Raw genomic sequence first — 23,412 nt, 5'->3', positions numbered from 1 at the left:
ATTAACGAAATATTACAGTAAAGGATAAAAAGAATATACTTATAATTTAAATTTATTATTAACAAAGTCATATAGTACTGTAATTATTTGTAGAACACTTCCGTATGATACTCTCCAGAAATTAAAACGAAAAAATCGAAAATCTTACATTAGAGTAACAAATAATTAAAAATCAATTTAACACAATTAAAATACTCTAATGTAAGATTTTCGATTTTTTCGTTTTAATTCTGGAGAGTATCATACGGAAGTGTTCTATGTACTATATTGAGGTAAACTTCTCTTATTATTTTATAAATATTGATATCAATGTAGAACGTATTGAGCATTACAGCTGTGGTTCATACTATCTTGTACTGTAATTACAGAAAGCAAAATAAAAACAAAAATTCTAAATATCATTCCCAAAGGTAAGCTTACACCGACAAAAACATCTTTATTGTCTTTTGAAATATTTTAGCAGCGTAGACTGAACTGTTTTCTCCTTCTTTAAATCTTCGTACATATGCTGGTAGATGCAGAGTGCCTTGTCCACATCTCAGCGAATTTGCATGCTTCGATCAAGGTTAGGGTCAGCATCCATAATTTTTTGCTTCACGATTTCTACAGCTCGAAAGATACCTTCGAATTCCTTGAGAGTGAATTCCTTCACTTGCACATTATTTCGTTCTTCGGCATCATTGTCGGCTTCTTCAAATGCTCTTTGTTGATCTAAAAGTAGGAGATCGTCAGTCAATTCTTCCCAGTGCGAATTGAGCAGTTCCCGAACATGGTCATTTTCTAGTTCGTCAAATCAAAGTTCTCTTCCAATATTTGTTATTTCTTCTATAACAGTTTCTTTGAAACCACTACTATTTGCATAATGAGGCAAAATGCGCTTCTACACTCCACACACGTTATTTGCAGCTATTTGTTGCCAAGCATGCTGAATATTTTCTATTGCATGTCTGATGTTATAATTTTTCCAGAACTCTGTTAAGGAAATTGCATCATCTCCTGTAGTTTTAGCAATTGCCTGTTCAAATGTTTTTCTTATGTCATCATCATCATCAGCCATTTTCAATCCACTGCAGGATGAAGGCCTCTCCAGCAACTTTCCAGTTCCTTCTGTTTTGAGCACTGGCCATCCATTTACTACTCAAAAACTCATGAATTTCATCTATCCATCTCTGCCTTTGTCTTCCAGGTTTTCTTCTAGCTCCTCTTGGGTACCATTCTGTTATTTTCTTAGTCCATCTGTCATCATGTCTTCGAGCTATGTGTCCTGCCCAAGACCATTTTAGTTCTTTAGTTTTGATAAGAATGTCCTTTACTTGAGTTTGCTGCCTAATCCATGTGTTTCTCTTCTTATCTAACGGTCTGATTCCCAATATAATTCGTTCCATTCTTCGCTGTGTAGTTCTTAGCTTCTCTTCCATTCTTTTGGTGAGTGCCCAAGTTTCACTTCCATAAGTCATGGTGGGGAGTATACATTGATTCATTATTTTACGTAGGCGCCTCCGTAGCCAGGTGGGAAGGAGCAGCAGTGCTTCTTGATTAGACCGGGGTTCGAGCCTGTCACCACCAAATACGGAGGATGCGGAAAGGGAATGACCACCGCATATCCCGGAGCAATATGGCCTTAGTTGCTAATGCTCCTAAAAACCAAATAACAAACAACAACAAACATTATTTTACGTTTCAGACAAACTGGGATATTGCTCTTCAGTATGTGACTATATTTCCTGAATGCTATCCATCCAAAATTTATTCTTCTCTTGACTTCCAGCCATTTATCATTATTACAGCTAATAACTTGTCCCAGATAAGTATATGACTCCACCTTTTCAATTACTGCTCCTTCAATCATTATTTCCCTTTCCGTGGCATACTTGTTCATCATTACTTTTGTTTTAGCCATATTCATCTTTAGTCCAAAATCCATACTAACTGTGCATAACTGATTAAGATTTTCTTATGTAGTATGCCTTAAATGTTGCGTGGTCCCTTGATCCATGGACTGCAACAAAGATGTTGTGTTTGGCGGCAAAAAAATGATTTTTACATTTTCATATAATGAACCAAGTGTAGTTGGATGACCTGGAGCATTATCCAAAATTAGTAGAACTTTAAATGCCATGTTGCTTTCCTTGCAATATTTTTCAACAGCTGAGCAAATATAGCTTGAAACCCAGTCAGTGAACACAGCTTGGGTCACCCATGCTTTCTTATTTGATTGCCAAATAACTGGAAGTGATCTATAGTTGTAGCCTTTTAGAGCATGAAGATTTGGAGACTGATAAACAAGCATCAGTTTCAATTTAAAATCACCTTGAGCATTGCCTCCCAATAAAAGTGTTAGGCGATCTTTAGACACTTTAAATCCAGGTTAAGTTTTTTCTTTATTAGAAATGTAAGGTCTGGAAGGCATCCTTTTCCAGAATAAACCAGTTTCATCCACGTTAAATATTTGTTGATCAGTGTATCCACCATCTTCGATTATTTTTTTTTTAAAACATCAGGATATTTAGATGCTGCATCCTCATCTGCACTGGCCAACTCACCGGTAATTTTAACATCATGCAGCTGAACGCTATTTTTAAATCAATCAACCCAACCAGCACTTGCACTAAACATTTCTTCTACTTCATTATTTTTTTCTTTCACTGTCTTAAACAAATTTAAAGCTTTTGTCTGAATGGCTGCTCTGCTAAGGGGAATGTGTTTTTGATTACAATCCTCAATCCATACAGTTAAAAGACACTTCATTTCTATCAGAGTAATACTTCTATTCCTTGTAGCTGTTTGCAAACCACAAAAAGCTGATGCAACTTTACATTTTTCTTTTATTTCCCCTGCGTGTTTTATTATTCCATATCATAGATTCAGGCATTCCAACATCTCATCCTATTTTAGAGTTGCTATGACCACGTTCATGTTGTTCAGTCACATAAATTTTTTGCTCTAATCTAATAATAAGCCTCTTCTTTTTTGCGCTCATAGTGTTTTTATCTGAAGGAATCTTCTTTTTTTCATTTTGTTAAGGGCACTTCTTAAAATGATTAAAACCAATCACGAAAACTAACGTATATAGCAACAGGCAGTAGCACATGCACATGTGAGTAGCAGCAAGTGTAGCAGCATCTAATGCAAAACTAATTGAGGCTAATTGTCTAATACGAGGCTAGCTGTGCTACCCTCACATTAACTGAATTTTGGTTCGCATTAAACGCGACCTGGTATCGTTATACAATTTGCACTAAATCGAATATCACATTATTCGAACTCTCATTAATCGCGACCTAGCTGTATAGTTTTATCTTTTTCGCAGTAAGTTCCATTTCTTCAGCTTAGATTCCAAAAGCTCTGCCTGTGTCTTATATTTAAATCATCCACAAGATTAAATGATCTGTGGATGATCCACAAGATCATCCACAGATCATTTAATTCTCTGAGTCATAAGATGTGGATTCTTTGGATTTAGACATTTGTATTCTGATTCAGAGCTAGTGTGAACTGTTGTTTCCGTTGGATCATCTGTGTTTTTTCTCTTCTAATAATGAGGTTTCTGGATGAACAAGAACATTACACATTAGACTAGTTTGTCATTGTGGCCAACTAGTCTAATGTGTAATGGGCTATTTGGATACTCAGTTTTTTTCTATTTCCCTTTCCATCCTTAAAAATAGCAGTTGTTAATAGGATTGGTTAGCTCCACCCATGGGAACAGTGAATAGCAGTGATACGATATTTTTTTAATCAACTGCTGAGATGCAAAGCACAATTAGATAATATATGAGGAGTCTACTTCTTGTCCTGATAATCTAATCTGTAGGCCAAAATAAGCTATAAAAACCCCTTGAATTTATTAATATGTAACAGTGTTAACTTACACACTTAACTCCATCTGATTGGCCACTCTGGAAGGTGTGCTTTGTATATTTGTCTGAGGTGCAGGGAGCAGATGGGACTAGAATAGTCTAGAAACTGCTGGAAACTGACCACTCTAGCAAAAATTCCCTTACCTCCAGAACTTCTCAATCAGCAGTCCAACTAATATGAACAGATGGACCGTAATTTAACTATGCGAAAACCAAAATACAAAATAGCTTGTGAACTGAGGGCACTAGTTAAAAAAAAAAAAAAAAGTGTAACCTGTACGCATGAAAGATGTTTTATGTGAAAACATATTTGACAAAAATCAGAGCTGTTTTAAAATTGAACAGCTAGAACCTAAATCACAATCAATGTAACTTTTTATGCTTATGCCCACTACTTCTCTAGGCGCCTCCATAGCCAGGTGGGCAGGAGCAGCAGTGCGTAGCACACGCTTCTTGATTAGACCGGGGTTTGAGCCCATGAGCACCAAATACGGAGGATGCGTAAAGGTCAGGGAATGACCACCGCATATCCCCGGAGCAATATGGCCTTAGTTGCTAATGCTCCTAAAAACCAAATAACAAACAAACAAACTACTTCTCTACCGAATGAATGTTAGTGACATTATCGTCATACTTCAGTCCAAAATATTTAGTGTGAACAATGTAATGTTTTATGCACACACTCACTACTTACTCTATAGAATCAATGTTTGGAAGAGGTTAGCGAAATCCAAGCCAATAGCCTAATTATCCATTTGATTGTAGCTATTTGTTGAATAGTATGATTGCAACAATACAAGTATTTGTATTGTTGCAATCTGCATTTTGTTACACTCCATTGTTAGGTGCAGCTACAGATGTTTTCCCATCAATAATTTTCTGAGCAGTGAAAGGGACTGAATTCAATTATGCTGAAGTTAAATGCAGGGTGTTATCGAGAAAGCCAACCTAACAAAATAAAGATGGAGGTAGCAATGAGTGTGCAAGAATGACAGACTATCGAAATTGCGTAAAAGACAACAGAAAATCAAGCATTGGTTTTAGCAGTGCAGTGCCTTCAACCAGCAATGCCACTCCATCTGACAGTATTGTACCTGAAGTGAGTATTAATTATGTACAACGGACATTTCTCCAGTTGCGAAGCAGATAAATTTAAATGATCAAGCTCCTTTTCTTTACACAGACTACATAAGAATGTAGTCTGTGTAAAGTTTACATAAGAATGTGCATTTAGAGTTTGAACTTTCCGTGGGTAAAGTGCCTGCCTGGCAACCCAAAGGTCGCGGGTTCGATTCCCGCTTCGGGCTTGGATCAAAGTACTGCAAAAAAACCTTGGGAGGTGCGTTTTGGCCACAGAAGCCTATGCGCCAACAACTACTAAAAAAAAAAATTTAGAGTTTGAAAGGATATTTATGGAAAATGATTTCTTTTCTGTATGCTACAGTTGCGATCGTCTTTGGTTCAAAAATGACAAAAAGAAACCAGCTACTAAAGATGCACCTTTGATGTGTGCTGCATTCCCCATTGTTGATGTCGATGGGATCCTTGTGTGTAATAGTTGCAGAGGATCACTTAAGAACAACACCATTCCAGTATTATCTAAGTTAAATGGCTTTGTCTAACCAAAACTTGCATCACATTTATCAAAGTTGGATTTAGTGACAGAGAGGCTTATTTCTCCTTACTTACTGTTCATGCAAATAAGGCACCTGAGACATGCATACGGACAATGCGGCATACTGGGCCAACTGATCAATGTGCCTGTTTTGGTCAGCATGATGGTCCATCGCTTGCTGACAGAGATTGAGTGAAACAGACACATTGATCACTTGGCCCAGAATGCCATATTGTCTGTGTGCATATCTCAGGTACCTTATATCTGCACATAAGACTCAAGAAAATACACCAGTCCAGCTATTTGATCAGGTTAGTAAAGAAGCGAGTGGTTAAAGCATGGTTTCAATATTTGGTCAGCATGCTTTTCTGTCAATTATATCAAATCACGATAGATCAGTCATTCTTTGATGACATTCACATGGAAATTAATTTGACTAAAATAAACATAAGTGAAACGGTTCTGATTGAGGAAAGTCTCATCGCCCAACATCATATGTTGTTGTGGAGCGATGATAAATATCTTAGAATTTATCGCCCCAGGAGAAACTAGTGTACCACAGAGTTTACCTGTTTGATGAGCACACAGAGGAACTGTCCTTTCTCAGCATTTACCTTGGAAAATTCAGAATGTTCAGAGAGAATTTATGTGCGACTCCGTTCATGATGGCAACGAGCGAGCTCAGACGATCCGACTGCATTGTTACTCCATGCATCTCCTTTGCAAAGCAGTGAAGATGATGAGATTGAGAACAAGAGACTCTTTGATGGTGACTTTCAAATACATAGGTAAAGATACAAAACTGACCTGCAGGCAAGTTCAATCCAAAGAATACATTAATAGCTGTATTGAAAACAATTTGTCCTTCCTAAGGACAATTCCGAACTCTACCTACTACTGGGCTCATTGTAAGTGCAATCTATTCACTACGATTAGCCAGCTCGGTAAACCTACAATGTTCTTGACTCTGAGTGCCAGTGAAATCGGTTGGCCACGATTGCTTTGTGTCTGGTGCAAGACGTCAGCATCATCAATACTTCAATCAATGGGCATTACCACTGCTGACGTAAAGATAATTGCAGTCAGTGCACTTCAGGGGACGTTGAGCTGTTGGGGCTAGTCAGCAGATGACCACAGTCTGCCGTCGATGGCCTCTCATGTTGTTAGGTTGAGAGGCAGCTATGTAATGGATAAACCTTTCTTCGAGAAGTAAGGGAATAAAGTAATAAAATGAAATATTGCACAAATTACAGAATAAGGAGTGCAATATTAGTGAGGATGATGCGAATGACATTGACTTCATGCAGAAGGTGACACTTGTGAACGAAGACTCTGTAACTTGTGCGATACTTTAAGAAGATTGTGGATGTAATTATGAACATTTTGCAGTCAAAATGTTATATCCTGTTCGGTCAATTTTATGTGGTCAACTTTTTCAAGTGCATAGAATTTCAACATCATGGTAGTCCACATGCTCACATTTTGCTGTGGCTAAATAACTTTCCCAAAGACCCTTTGAGCATGCCAACCGGGCTAGCTGGGTGGGTAAAGTGCCTGCCTGGCAACCCAAAGGTCGCGGGTTCGAATCCCGCCTCGGGCTTGGATCAGAGTAGAAAATGCAAAAACTTTAGGAGGTGCATTATGGCCACAGAAGCCGATGTCCCAACAACACACAAAAAAAAAAAAAATCCTTTGAGCGAGAACAAAGAAGATGCCATCACTATGAACGATAAGGTAGAGTGTAGAGTGTGTTTAGTGTCAAACGGCACCAGGGGTTCCCCCCATCTCCGCATGCTATACATTGTGGGTGTGAAACAGAACACCGTCAATGCCAGAGGTTTAAAAGTGTATGAATTTTGTGCATGTGTAGTGTCGTGTACCGTTGTTCCTCTGGTCGTTTAGCCGCTGGGCCCCTAATGGGACCCAACGTTGTCCACAGTCTGCCTTGTGGAGGCAGACCAGGCACACCACTATTATAGTTATTTACTCTGGCAGGTCCTGCCACCTAATTTCCTGAGATTTCAGTGGCTAGGACCTTAAAAAAAAAAAATGAATAAAAAATAAATAAACGACAAGGTAGTGTCTTTCTTCGCTAGTGAGGCTTTCAGGGAGCATCAAGATGCAAACTCACAAACATACATTCATGTGTTACAAGAAAATAATGCCGGATAAATGACACGTGTTGATTTGAAGCACCACTCTTGCACCATTCATGCAACAGTACATCCCATGTATTGTTGCATGAATGGCACTTCAAATCAACATGTGATTGTTACACGGAAATTATGTCATTTCTGTCATTGACATCTCTGATTGACACCTCTTCCATTTCGCAAAATCATTTCCAGTTGATCAAACTGACAAACTGGAAATTATGTCATTTCCATGTAGCAAAATTGTGACAAATAAATCAATTTGCTTCATTCCAAATATTTACTTTATTCCAAATATATTTACTTCATTCCAAAATTTAGTAGGTGCTGCCAAAGATGTTTTCACATGAAAAAAAAAAGGAGGGAAAGGTGGACTGCATGTTCAAAATCAGCTTTAAAAACATACTGTCCACCATATTTCTATTGAAAAGTTTTTTTGTTGTTCAGTGTTATTGGACCACTACAATGTAATTGTAAGCTAGTAAGTTTTGGAAAGAATTGAGGAGCGTGGACAGTTTTGGATAGGCGCCTCCGTAGCCAGGTAGGAAGGAGCAGCAGTGCATAGCACATGCTTCTTGATTAGACCGGGGTTCGAGCCCATCACCACCAAATACGGAGGATGCGGAAAGGTCAGGGAATGACCACCGCATATCCCGGAGCAATATGGCCTTAGTTGCTAATGCTCCTAAAAACCAAATAACTAACTAACTAACTAACAGTTTTGGATCTCAACATAGTTCTTAACTCTCCTCTAGATGAAAGAGGAGTCTGTGTAAAGTTTGCCTGCACTTGCAGAAGTGGAATGTGATAATATACAAGCAGAGAGAGGGGCAGGAAAACAGAAAAATTTTCCAAATTATGTATTTGACTCTTGCTGTGGAAGCTCTAAAACATTATTGTACAGGTAGGATATAGTCATCAAAAAGGATGACTAGGATATATCATGAAACATAATTTTAAAACTTAGTTTGCTCAATATGTTTTAAGCAAACTAACATTTATTATAATTGAACAAATGTGGTTTTGTCTTAAAGACTATTATGAAAAAGAAACACTAATTACCACAAAAAATTAATGCTAGAATTAGGGTTATTCTTGGCAAGGTGCTATATTGCTTCCTGAATATCAAGACATCCCAATGTTAAAATAAAATTAGAAAAGGACAAAGTGACACCCATCCTCAGTAGTGCAAGTATATGACCCCCTACCCAAGGAAATTCATCCCACAACCATAATGCTATGAGTACGACTTCTAAATAAAAGTAACCAATGACAGGGAACTGAAACGCACTTCCTTTTCAAAGGGAGTTCATAAGTGCCAAAGACCTTTTGAAGAGATAGTGCTTGTGAGGTCCCTGTCTTTGGTTAATTTTATTTGGAAGTGGCATTCATACTATTATGGTTGTGGAATGCATCTCCTCGGGGAGTAGGTGATGCTTCCTGAATATCAAAAACATCCCAATAAATTCTAAATTTGAATCTGTTTTTATTTTATTTTAATATTGAAGTATCTTGCTAGTTAGGTAATGATATATAGCACCTTTGCCAAGAATGACTAATTCTAACATTAACTTCCTTTTGCAGTTATTCATTCAATTTTAAGGTACATTGCAGTTAACTAGAATTATAATTTTCTAGTGTGTAATATTTAATTAAAAATTTAAGAAACTTTTTTATATTTCTTTAAATAGTCTATGAAAGCAAAAAATGTAAACTTGTTCTTATTCAGCAGAGGACCCCAATTGCTTCTGTAAGTTACAAGATTTTTCTCTGCAGATTTGAATTTCTAGTGACTAAAAATAATTATTTATTTAATAAATAAAATATATAACTTATAAATGATATAGAATAAACTAATATACAGTAGAGTGTCGATAATCCGAACTTATTGGGACCTGAGGTAGTTCGCACTTCTGATTTGTTCGAATTTTCGAACTTATCATAAACACTGTTCTGGAGACTAAAAAAAGGTTAATGTTTACAAGCGGGTATCCCTTCCGATTGATCGTTGCGAGTTACAGTGATTGACATGCCTAACTCGCTATGGTTAGTCTTAGGGTTTATCCCCCATTGCCACTGCTTTAAAATCTAAAATAACTTCACAATTTTAAAACAGTGGAAAAGGAGGTAAACACCCTAACTAAGACTATCCATAGCGGAATAGGCATGTCAATCACTGCTACTCGCAACGATCGATTGGAAGGGGTACCCGCTTATAAATTTCAACCAAAAAAAGTTTGGCAAACTTAGAAATAAAAGTACTGCCTTTAAAATCTGAGGGACCACCTAATTTTTTGTTGAAATCCAGTGCTTTTCCACATAACAAAGGTCCAGATATGGATTCTCCAAAAATTCGTCTCTGTGTGAACCAGAAATGAACGGCATCTTCAAGGGATGGGTCGTTAACTGTTCTCATAGTTTATTTATTTTTGTTTTGCACCATCTGATTCAAGTTATGCAAACTTTTAGATTTTTTCCTTGTTGTGTTTAATGTCTGTTATGGTTGAATTTCCAACCTCATAAAATTTTGCTAACAAAGACCCTTTGAAAGTCTGTTCAAAATCTCAATCTTCGATTCAATTAATAAAATTTTCTGCTTCTTTTTAAAAGATGAAGAAAACTATAGTATGGTAAAATAAAATTCTGTAAAAACTCTGTTCATAATCTTTTTACACCGTATCTCACTTGCATGTATCATGTTGTAATTTCTGCATGCAGTATTCTCTGTTTTTGATTGACACTTATCTTTTTTTTTTACTGTTTTGATTTTACAACCCGCCCCCCAAATGTCAGTGAACAGAAATAGCAGATTACAAGGTGTTTGTTTACTTAGTACTGTATGTGTATAAATTAAGCTATGTACGCATATGTACGTAAGCATAAATTTATTTTTATTTTGATAACCTGTGGATAATATTCTTTAGATTTTCACGTATCATTTTAATTCTATTAATTAGTAAGGAAAAAAATATGTAAATGTGTGCTTTATATCTTCATTTTATAGCCTGTGGATAATATTCCTCCACTATTATGCTTATTAGAATTGCTGTTTAATGGAATCAAAATTCAGTTCGCAAACATGATCACAATAACCGGCACTTACTGCAAATTTATATTTAAAAATAAATAAATGCTGGCTTTTTCGGATTATTGACATTCAAATTTTCGACGCTGTACTGTAGTTTACTCATTGAAAAATTAGTATGGGAGTAAATATTATACCTTCAACATTTAAAATTTTTATTATAATGTGTTTTTTTTTTTTTTTAAAACAAATTGGAACCTTTTTTTTTAAGATTATGGTTTGTTGATTTGTACACCTTTTATATCTCTTTCTTAGCTTCCTTCTTTACCACTTTTAAAAAAGAAAGTTAAGAGATCATTGTCCAAGTTTTTTTTTTTTTTTTTAATTACAGTTACATGTTCCTGTGTGTGTGTGTGAAAAATATTGGTGTCATTTTACCATAGCACTCACTTCTGGTGTTGAAAGATTGTTTTCATTGTTATCATGTTTTTGTTGACATTTTCCACTTGATTTCCATGGCTTATTCATTATTAAGTTAATATATCTATATGAAATAAGTGAACACTTTTGTGTATTGTTTGAATATCGTTTGAGTTTATATAAATATCTCTTTTAATCAATTAAACCTTTGTAATGCACTGAAGTGTTCACTTATTTCAATGACTATTTCCAGCAAATGTACCTGAGTTGTAAAATTAAGTTTTCTACAGTTATATTATGGCCTATTTTATTGATGATTTTACACAACAGTGGTTTTATTTTATTTCTTTTTCATAATCTGTTATCAGTGGAATGCATACTAAATTTTACGCTGCAGGAATATATCTTCCTAATTTATTTTCTCCCATGATCAGCTAAGATAACTCAATATACAGTTTAAGTGGTATAATAAACAAATTTTTCATTTTTAATTAAACTCTTTATTCCTTACATGAATTCTCTATCTTTGCTTGTTTTTTCCACTTAATTTCCTGTTAAATTTTATAAAATTTCATTATTTGTTACACACATGCATGTATATGTTTATATAAGCTGGACAGCTAGGTATATGTACCTTGAGTCAAAAGTACAACCTTTTCTACCTAAAGGACAAAATTGTTAAAATTTTACAACATTGTCAGGACTAACACCATTCAATATACCTAAACAATAATTAGTCAAGCTGTCCATTTCTGATTGGGCTTAACTAAGTATTAGCTAAGCCAGGAGATAGGCTAGTTGGTCAAAGAGAATAATTTATCATTGTGATGTATTTAACAGATTACTGATAAAAAAAAAATGCTGTCTGTTGGGACCGAATTTTTCTATGCTAGCTAATCTATGATCTATGGACTACACATAACTAAGGGAAATAGTGTGGAGGAAAAAACAAAATATATTGTTTTCTCTTGAATTACTCCAAAAGATTGCAAGGCAAAAAATAAGAATCAGTCAGAAGCAAGTCAAAGAAGGAACAGTTAATAGCAACTGAACTCATAACTAGAAATGTAATTGCTCAATCCATGAGATTGGGGTTCTGATGTTATAGTCAATAGGCATAGATAATATCAAGCTGAAAGTGGTCTCAATCTGTCTGCCCAATGAAACCATAAAAAATTTAAATAATTCTGTGCAGTATATAAAATATTTAATATATATATATATATATATATATTTTTTTTTTTTTTTTTTCTGAATTTTCTCATTTCTGGTTGCATTTGATTTTTACTCAAGGTACATACACTCACTGGCCAAAAAATTAGAAACATTTTGGAATGGCATAAATAGATAAATAAATGTATAGTATGCAAATGCAAGTTGTCACATGGAAGTTAACAAGTTCCTTGGTATTACGTAAAATACTGTATGCTTTTGTGGGGCTTCTTAGGCTATCCAGTTAGAAAGATCACCTGCGAAATCGGCTACAATTGAGAAAACAGAGGAAATCAATAGTTTTGTACCTATACAAAAGCTATTTCTTTCTGTAAAAAAATAAAGGATTTCACTGGAAGGTTGCTGCTGCCACCAAGACTAGACTGTGGCACCTGGTCTGATGAGTCTCAATTTACAAATTTTTTGCACCAATGGTGGGATGAAAGGGTGGTGTGAACTTTATGAAGCCATGCATCTAGACTGTCTTATTATTATTATTATTATTATTATTATTAGCTATATGATGCAAAGGAAGCCTGAGGCTTATGCTGCACCAGCCAAAAAAAAAAATAATAATAATAATAATAATTCCGAGAGAGAGAGAGAGAGAGAGAGAGAGAGAGAGAGAGAGAGAGAGAGAGAGAGAGAGAGAGTCAAAAGTAGAAGGGAATCGCCAAGAAAGTGAAGAATGATGATATCCAGCTCAGGACCCTAGTAGTGCCAAGCCCATACTCACCAGATGTGAGCCCCTGGTCTTATGTCTGTTATTCAAGCATCTGGAGGTGGGTGGTATAGTGTGGGGTATGTTTTGGTGGAATGGACTGGGTCTGCTTGTACTGTTAGGTCATATTACCTCCAATAAATATCTTTCTGTCATATTAGACCAACTTTACCCTGCAATGCTTAATTTTACCTGGATTGTGATGATTCTTTCACTATAACAGTGCAACTAACCACCAACCATACAAAAATTCTGTCTGACTAGTTCAAGGAACATTTCCAGCTTTACCCTGGCTGTCTAATTCTCCATAACTGAATCCAATTGAGAATGTCTGGAGTATGTTGGCAAGGGCAGTTCAGCTTCACAGTTCTCTACCTACCCAGTACTGCAGCTGACAAATATCCTGAGGGAAGAATGGTCAAAATCGGAGTTAGATTCCCTCAGATACTTAGTGAAATAGTGTACAGTCTGTAATTTTGGACAAAAGGTGCCCTATTAGCAATTCAATATTTTTAACTAATAAAGTTTAGGCCCGCTTTTCAGTTTTTATGTGTATGTTCAATACAGATGCATGTTCAATTGATTTTTACTTAATTATAATTTTATTAATTAATTAATTTTTTATGTTAATGTTTTATGTTTTTTATATTAATGTCTGAATTTTTTTTTTTCTCACGACTGCTTTGTTCACTTTGTACAAGTGCCATATTATACGCTGCTGGATTATTATTAAGTGATACTTCAGTTTAGACATTGACTATTTTCAGTTTGCCAGGAATCAGAAGAAACTTAATTTAATTTGCTTTATAATCCTTGACCATATTGGGCCTATTATTTTATGTATTTAACTATTCTAAAATTTTTATATCCACAGTTATTAAAAAATATATTCTTATATAATTATATATAAATATATATTTATAAACATATTTATAAACATGTCGCTGCTGCAACAGGATCTAGAAAAGTTGAATAGATGGGCTGAGTTTAACATTGACAAATGTAAATTAATGCATATGGGAAGCAGTAACCCCAGAGTTACGTATCAACTCTGTGGTACTACACTGACAGTGGTATTGAAAGAAAAGGACCTGGGGGTAATTGTACAGGCAAATATGAAGTTTTCTGAACAGTGCAGACGGTCTACAAGAGTAGCTCATAGTGTCTTGTTAACGATATACAGGAATTTTTCTAGCAGGGATAAGAAGGTGATTATCCCCTTGTATAAGGCAATGATCAGGCCACACCTTGAGTACTGTATACAGGTCTGGAGGCCTCATTTTAAGAAGGATGTAGAGCTGTTGGAATGAGCAGAGAAGGGCAACAAGATTAGTGAATGGAACAAAGGGTTGCTCTTACGAAAAAAGGCTTAAGTTTTGCAAATTACAGTGTCTGGAGACTAGGCACCTGCGAGGTGATCTGATTGAGGTGTATAAAGCCTTGAATGGTTTGAGCCTGCTCAATGCTGATGGAATTCTTCCTCTTGCTCAGAATAATCGCCTGAGAGGGCATAAATTCAAATTGAGCAGGAAAGATGGGTGTAGGATAGATGTGCAGATGTATGCCTTTAGCCAGTGGGTGGGTGATTGCCGGAACAAACTTCCATCTGTCATTATAGAAGTTAATAGCTTAAATAGATTCAAGGTAAAACTAGACAAACACTTGGAGCAAGTAGATGGGTGAAATGAGATGGAGGGGTGTATTGGGTTTTTTTTTTTTTTTGGCTGATGCTATATAAGCTTGCTTTCTTACGTCATGTGCCCTTGCTAATGCTATGTACAGGGTGTCTCAAAAATATTGGTACAAACGTTTAGGGGAGGTAGGTAACATCTAAAGGAATGTGAATAGCATAGGAACCCATAACAAGAAACGTCAGTCACGGGAAAGTAGTAGCAGAGGCACAAGAGGCAGAAATGACACAAGACAGTAATTAGTGGCAAACATTTATTTGACATAATATTAACAATGGAGTATGAGATGGATGCATTTCATGATGTTACAACAAATGCTCGAAGGTTCCACCATGAAACGCAATGCATGCGTGACACCAACGCAGCATGGATGGCGGACATGGTCGAACACACCTGGAGTTTCTTTGACAGTAGCAGCAGTGCAGATTGGTCTCGCCACGAGATTCATTTCCATCTCCACAGGCGATTCATACACAATAGATTTGAAGGCCCCTCACAGAAAGAAATCAAGGCTTGATAAATCAGGTGAGCGTGGGGGCCAGGCAACGGGTCCACCACGGCCAGTCCATCAACGCCCAAAACGCCTGTTCAAATGGTCACGAACAAACCTTCCATAATAGGCAGGCACCTTGTCATGTTAAAACCAAATGTTTCGTCTCACATTTGCTGGAACATCATCAAGTAACCCTGGTAGAACTTGTTCAACGAAGATCTGATATTTAGTGGAGTTCATGTGGGATGGTAACAGGTATGGGCCGACTAAGCAGTCACCGACCATACCTGCCCACACATTTATTGCGAAGCAATGTTGTGCCACATGGTGGTGCACACCATGTGTGCCCTCTGCTAATCCACACACTAGGTGCATGTCTGCAGTTCACAGTTCATATATCGATGCATGCTCTATGTGCGGCGACTACTGCTTGAATGAGTAAACCAGAAATTTTCCCTCTCGCAAACTGATGAACAGCACCGTGTACCGACTTATGGTGACGTTTCCGGTTATGGGTTCCTATGCGATTCACATTCCTTTAGATGTTCCTACCTCCCCTAAACATTTGTACCAATATTTTTGAGACACCCTGTATATTGAAGAAGGATGGTTCCAGAATAGGAGTGGTTGGACAGGTGATAAGAGAAGTTTTTTTTTTTTTTCTTTTTGCTGACGTATGAGCTTCCTTTCTTTAAAAATTTTTTTTTTTTTTTAGAAATAAAAAAGAAAGCTTGGTATGTGACCACTGCCATGTTAAGAGATTACACTTAATGCTATATTTTTCATTTTTTACAATTTGTAGCATTAACCTCCTCTACATATGCCTACTGTATTTTTCTCTGTTTCTGCATTGCCTTTTTGCTATGCAAAAGTCTGTTGTGTGAGGGCAAACTTTGAGATGCTATTTATGATACCATATTATTTTTATTATAAAAAAAATAACCTTTTCTCCTTTTATTGGTTTTTTACACCTCACAATGAAGTAATTGATACCAATTGCATGGGGTGGTTGGTTGTGTCCGCTTATTATTATTATTATTATTACTGTTGGTCAAGGAATTCTTCTAACATCCTACAGGTGTTCAGGAGCACAGCTTTCTGGAGTTCCACGTAAGTGTTCTCTGGAAGGCCTCTTGCTGCTAGGTTCTTATAGAGGCTCTTTGGCATTATGCCAGTGGTTGACATGATGAATGGGATAGTCATTACTTGTTCCATATACCATATTTCTTTGACTTCTGTCTTAGGTCTGTATACTTCCTGATCTTTTACTTGTTCCATATGCCATATTTCTTTGACTTCTGTCTTAGGTCTGTATACTTCCTGATCTTTTACTTGTAAGTTGCTACCGCTGTGTCGATCTAGTAGGTGGTTCTTTTCTTCTTGTCGATGAGGGTTATGTTTGGTCTGTGGTGCTGGATCGTCTTATCTATTATTATGTCATAGCCCCACCATAGTTTGTGAGAAGTGGTCTCTAGCACAGCCTGGGGTTTGTACACTTCTTTGATCAACCGGTATATTTGCACTAGCTTCTGATGTATTATCTTGGTGGCCTGATTGTATCTGTTTGGGTGATCACCCTGCATCCTGTGGTGATGTACCTAGATTGTTTCTGGGGCCAAGTGGCATCGCCAACATGTCTCATATGTCACTCTGGGGTCCTTGGCAATGTATTTCATGTAGTTCGTGGTATTGATTACCTGGTCTTGAATGGCAAGCATGAATCCTTTAGCCTTGGGGAAGAGCTTCCTGTTCATGAGCCAAGCGTTGGAAGCCATCTTATCTATGTAGCTTTTATCAAGGTTATTGCAGTGTATGTCATAGTTCCTTCTTTGCCCATTTTTCTGTGTTTGTTTCTTCTGTCCTTGTTAACGTTGAGTGTTTTGTGCTATTTGTCTCTCTTATGGCTTGATAGCTTGGTGCTATGTTTTCCTGGAAGTAATCCTGCAGATTCTTAATCACCACCACCTCTTTTTCAGTGAGGTCAGTCAGTCCCCTCCCTCCTTCTTTGCAGGCTATGGTCAGTTTCAAGATGGCCGACTTTGGGTGGTGTTGGCTCTTTGTCTTCATTATCCTGGTTGATCACATGATCTCTTGCAGCTCAGTGTTAGTCCAATCTGTGATCCCAAAAGAATATGTTAGTACTGGGACTACATAAGTGTTTATGGCCGTGACCTTGTTCCCGCCATTCAGCTTTGATTTTAGCAGGCTACTCAGTCTCTGATGGTATTTCTCAGTCAAGCCAGCTTGATCTTCTTGTGTTATAGCTAGTGCGCCTCCATAATCCCCATATTGTAGGTTTCTCCCTCTGTCACGGCTTCACCAGTATTCAGCTGATAGTTTTGACCAACTGGATGTCCTTGATGCAGTCCGTGGGTCTTGCATTTATCCAAGCCAAATAGCATCCCGATGTCTGCACTGAACTCTTCAGTGATCTGGAATAGCTGTTGGGGTTGATTCTTGGTTGCCACATAAATCAGATCAAGAGTAATGCTCCCTCTTGTTGCTTCCCTAACATGCTGCTGTGGAAAACAGTCATCCAATAAATACACAAAAGGCTTGCTAGTGTGAATGACTAACCCACAAGCTCCAGTCAATATCTGGAAAGTTAAAATACCCCATTATAAGACATTCTGATTTACCGGCTCATTCTGTCTCTTTAGCATTAGCAAAGGCACATGATGCAAGAAAGCAAGGTTATATAGCATCAGCCAAAAAAACCCCCCTTATTTCACCGATCCACTCGCTCCAAATGTTTGACAAGTTCTGCCTTGAATCTATTTAAGCTATCAACTTCTACAACGACAGATGGAAGTTTGTTCCACCAATCAACCACCCACTGGGTAAAGAAAAGACAAACTTCTGCACATCTATCCTACAACTGTCTCCTCAATTTGAATTTATGCCCTCTCGGGCGATTATTCTGAGCAAGAGGAAGAATCCCATCCGCATTGAGCATGCTCAAACTAGTCAAGGCTTTATACACCTCAATCAGATCATCTCACAGGTGCCTAGTTTCCAGACACTGTAATTTGCAAAACTTAAGCCTTCCTTCGTAACAGCAACCCTTCGTTCCATTTACTAATCTTGTTGCCCTTCTCTGTACTCCTTTCAACAGCTCTACATCCTTCTTAAAATGAGTCCTCCAGACCTGTATACAGTACTTAAGGTGTAGCCTGACCATGCCTTATACAAGAGGATAATCACCTCCTTATCCCTGTTAGAAAAATTCCTGTATATCATTGACAAGACACCATGAGCTACTATTGCAGACTGTCTGCTCTGCTCAGAAAACTTCATATCTGCCTGCACAATTACCCCCAGGTCCTTTCCATTCTCTCCCACTGTCAGTGTGGTACCACATAGTTGATACGTTACTCTGGGATTACTGCTTCCCATATGTAGTACTTTACATTTGTCAATGTTAAACTTCATTTGCCACCTCTCAGCCCATCTGCTCAACATTTCTAGATCCTGTTGCAGTAGTGTTTACTGTCATTAGTGTCATTAACAACCCTGTCAACATTCGTATCGTCTGCAAACTTGGACATTAAGCCTGATATACCATCATCAATATTATTTATAAATACAGAAAACAATGGACCCAACACTGAACCCTGAGGGACTCCACTAATAACATTAGTCCACGAAGAGCAGTGTCCATTGATTACCACTCTGTCTTCTCCCATTCAACCATCCCTTGATCCATAGCAGCAATTTGCCTCCAATGCCAGACTGCTCCAATTTGTACAGCAGTCTTCCATGTGCAACAGTATCAGAGGCTTTTCTAAGATCCAAATATATGATATCAAAGTTATTCTTTGCATCCAATTCCTTTGTGACCACATCATAGTATCCAATAAAATTATTCAGACATGACTTCCCCTTAACAAACCCATGCTGTGTCCGAGCTATAACTGAAGCCTTATCTAGATGATTCTGTAATGCTTCTTTAACCAGTGCCTCCATTAATTTTCCTGGAACAGAAGTTAAACTAACAGGCTTGTAATTATCTGTGTCTCCCTTTGATCCTCCTTTGTGGATTGGGGTCACATTTCCACATCTCCAGTCCATGGGTACCTCCCCTGAGTCCAGGGAAGCTCTCGTAATTATGGCTAAGGGTTTGATTACTTCCTTTTCTGCCTCCTTTAATACAACTGGATAGATCATATCCACCCCGGGTGCCTTTCTTATGTTTAACTTCAACAATTTCTCCTCCACGTTGCTCTCACTTAGTTCCTTGTTAGAGTTTACTTCACCTCTGGCATTCCCCTTCCTGAATAACTCCTCATGTGTGAATGTAGATGCAAAATACTTGTTTAGTTTGTTAGCCACATGAGCAGGATCGTCAAGAGTTGAACCATCAATATCCAGTGGACCAATCTGATTCATCCCTTTCCTTCTAGAGTTTACATATGTGAAGAACTCTTTTCTGTTTTTCTTTGCATCCTTTGCCAAGGATTTCTCATAATCTGCCTTTGCCTGCCTAATCTCCTTTCTGACTTGGTTACAGACCAGCTTATAATCTATCATAGTCTTCCATGTCACCCATTAATTTATATGTATTCCATGCATTTTTCTTCTCTGCCATATGTCTCATTAGTTCATCTGACATCCATTTAGTCCTAAACCTTGAACAATATTTCTTAGTTGGTATGTAAAGCTTAGTAGCTTCCAAGATTAATTCTTTGAATGCTTTCCATTTTGAATTTGCTGTTGATAACATCATCAGTTGGTTCCACCGTATAGAATTTAAATACTGTCTCAGACCACCGTAGTCACCTTTACAAAAGCAAAAACCTTTCCCTTTACCCTTGATGGTAGTTACTTCTTTGAGTAAATCCCGCTTCAGCACACTGTGATCACTGCCACCTAGTGGTTCCTTTATCTGTAGATTCTTTATGCATGAAGAATCATTACTGATACTCATATCAAGTGTTACTCCCTCTAGTTGCCTCCTGAACATGCTGCTATAGAAAACAATCATTCAATAAATCCATCCACAAAAGCCTTGCTAGTGTGTGAGTGACCAACCCACAAATTCCAGTCAATATCCTTGAAATTAAAATCCCCCATTATAAGACACTCTAATTTACTGGCCCACTCTGTTTCTCTGCACAATTGCTCATTATACTCATCAAATTCATTAGGCCTATAACACACACCAACTCTCATTTTTTCTTTCCCAGTGGACGCCTCCGTAGTCAGGTGGTAGGAGCAGCAGTGCGTAGCAGGCGCTTCTTCATTAGACTGGGGTTCGAGTCCGTGACCACCAAATATGGTGGATGTGGAAAGGTCAGGGAATGACCACCGCATATCCCCGGAGCAATATGGCATTAGTTGCTAATGCTCCTAAAAACCAAATAACAACAACAATCCTTTCCCAGTGCTTATGTCACACCAAACAGACTCAACATTGCATTGTCCACCCACATCAATTGGATGCACTTCCTTAAATTTTGTGTTCCTTAACTAACAGCATAACCCCTACTCCCTTCCTGTCCTATCTATCCTTTCTGTACACATTGTACTCCCCAAATCCCAGTTCTGCACTGCTGCACTGTGTGACACCATGTCTCTGATATCCCAACAATATCTGCCTTTGATGTCTTGACTAGCACTTCAAGCTCATCGAATTTATTAATTATACTCCTATCATTGGTGTACATGCAAGTATATATGCACCTGTTTCTACTCTTAGTTACCCAAACACAGCCTATGTATTTACTTGTTCCACTATGACTCCCAGCAGTCCTGGAAATCTCCATTACCTTGCTTTCCAAGCTGCTGCTCATTCTAATAGAAGCAGTGCAAGAATCCCTTGAGCCTTGCACAATCTCTCCAGGGCAGAATTGATCGACAAGGCTCTCATCATATACTCCCTCCTATTGTGTCTGGGCAGAATTGCAGACACTTTCAAATTCAACCCTAACTCATGACTTATTTTTTCAGTATTGTCCTGTACTTGTTAAGTAATTCTGCCAGTCTCCTGTTCTTAATATCATTAGTGCCAACGTGTACAACAATATCACCCTTTGTGCCCTTAAAGGATGATATCTGCCCAACAACGTCATCAATCTTTGCCCCTTACAGACATACCCTGGTCCTGTTCCATCTGTCCTTTTTGCACAATATGTTCCCCGTTTCACCGACAATAGAGTCACTTACAATAACTAGTTCCTTTAGGACCAGCGCATTCTGCCTTGGGGGTTGCCGCTGTGTTGCGTGTGATGTTCAAGCTCTGGCATTGATGTGGGCAGCCGAGAGCTTGATGGGACCCTCAATTTAAATCCTTTGTGGGCATCCACCCTATCCTTCAAGCTCTCATATAAGCCCATAACAATGCCGAGTGGGCACCTGATTTCCTCGCACTCCTTACATCGTGCACACACAAAGATATTCCCCTTGGCAATATCATGTCCTGTTCCTGATTGCTCCACAAACATCAAACAAGCAGTGCATTTCAATAGACTGTGATTCAGAGGACAACCATCCTTCTCACTTTTCCCCTGAGCCACAGCACTTCCACTAGTTTGAGCCTTTTGCTTTGCTGCTCTGGTCTGAGTCATGGTTTCTATTCAAGTTCAATAAAATTTCAATACAAATATAACCTTAAACCTATATCCCAATGCAGTTATAACACTATACAGGGTGATTCACTACCAGTGCGACAAACTTGCAGGAGGTGTATCGGACACAAAGACGAATCGGAATCACATAGCATTTCAGGGTCCAAAATGCCTTTGTCATGCGGTAGAGGACATTGAACTGAAGGTCGCGTGAACAGCGATCCCGCTGGAAGTCAGCATTTGCGAACCGGTTCCCGAGGCAGTAGGATGGACGAGTATTCAAACGTTGAACTGACCGACACGCACCTTGCGTATAGAGCTGCGGACTGTAACGGGCGCGCCGCTCTGCGCTTGTACCAGGAGCGTTTCCTGCACAGGCGTGCTCCTCATCATACGATTTTCGCACGTGTGCACAGAAGGTTACGTGAGACTGGTTGTTTCACAAGAGGTACCTCGAGAGCGAACGACAAGGACTCCAGACAATGAGGAGAATGTCTTACGTATTGCAGAAGGCAATCCGAGTACGAGTACTCGAGCGATAGGCCAACAATTGGGTATTTCCCAATCCACTGTATGGAGGATACTGTCAACAAACTAAATGAGTTCATACCATCTGCAGCACGTCCAATCATTGGAGCCTGCGGATTATCCACTCCGGAGGACTTTTGCTACTTGGTTTCTTCAACAGAAACGGTTCGCAAATGCTGACTTCCAGTGGGATCGCTGTTCATGCGACCTCCCGTTCAACGTCCTCTACTGCATGACGAATGCATTTTGGACCCTGCAATGCTATGTGATTCCGATTCGTTTGTGTGCCTCCTACACCTCCTTCAAGTTTGTCGCACTGGTAGTGAATCACCCTGTATATATGTATTTCGGTATCGAATATTATCTCCCGGTTACGTTATATGATTTTCTTATCCCTGTCAACTTATATGTATTAATTTATGGTGTTACGTTTGTAATAACTAGGTCGCTATATTTATTTAGTTAAAAAAGTACAGTTCAATTGACAATGAAATTTTATAAGATTAATAAATTTTACTGATTAATTGATATTACTATACTCGTTATCTAGTTTTCTGTTAAACCTTAAGCTAGTACACGTTGTATATAATGGCGGCAAGTCACGAACAGTTAATCTACGGACATGAGGTATTATTTACTTTCCAAATCGCGCTATCTAAGTTCAAAATAAACCACGGAGCTTGACTAGGTCTATAAGCTATTTATAGAAAATAAGTAGCTTTGTACAGTTGTTTGTTATACTCATCACTGTCATTAGTCCTATAGCACACTCCTGCTCTCATTTTTGTTTTCCAGTGCTTGTGTCACACTAAACTGACTGAACATTGCACTGGCCACCCATATCAACTGGATGTACTGCATCCAGTCAATATAGCAGCTACTAATACTGGTACTAATCTGGAAAATAGTATACTATCAAATTGAAATTAATTGAATTTGGCACTAGTCATTTAGAATTTTTAAATTAAATATCTTATATAAATATTATCAGTATTTTTATTATGTGCATATACACACTAGCATCACAGTTATCATTTGGTGGATAAATGATTTTTTGTAAATTTATGCAAATTAAATGTATGCTTTTGTTTATATTTGAATAAATATTTATATATTATACTATGTCTG

At 37.9% G+C, this 23,412-nt stretch overlaps 1 protein-coding gene across 1 annotated transcript in view; it reads left to right on the top strand.

The window, feature by feature from the left end:
* The window catches only part of LOC150086926 (proteasome assembly chaperone 2), a 108,914-nt gene that overhangs the window by 37,429 nt on the left and 48,073 nt on the right, over nt 1-23,412 (top strand). Inside the window, exon 3 of the mRNA XM_090371682.1 lies at nt 9,320-9,378. Coding sequence (XP_090227808.1) covers nt 9,320-9,378 — 59 coding nt within the window. The remainder of the gene's footprint in view (nt 1-9,319; nt 9,379-23,412) is intronic.

Source organism: Mastigoproctus giganteus, chromosome 4 (assembly GCF_048544385.1).
Source record: "Mastigoproctus giganteus isolate SK-2022 chromosome 4, ASM4854438v1, whole genome shotgun sequence".
In the NCBI taxonomy this organism is placed as follows: domain Eukaryota; kingdom Metazoa; phylum Arthropoda; class Arachnida; order Uropygi; family Thelyphonidae; genus Mastigoproctus; species Mastigoproctus giganteus.
This window is presented reverse-complemented; position numbering and strand designations above follow the sequence as displayed.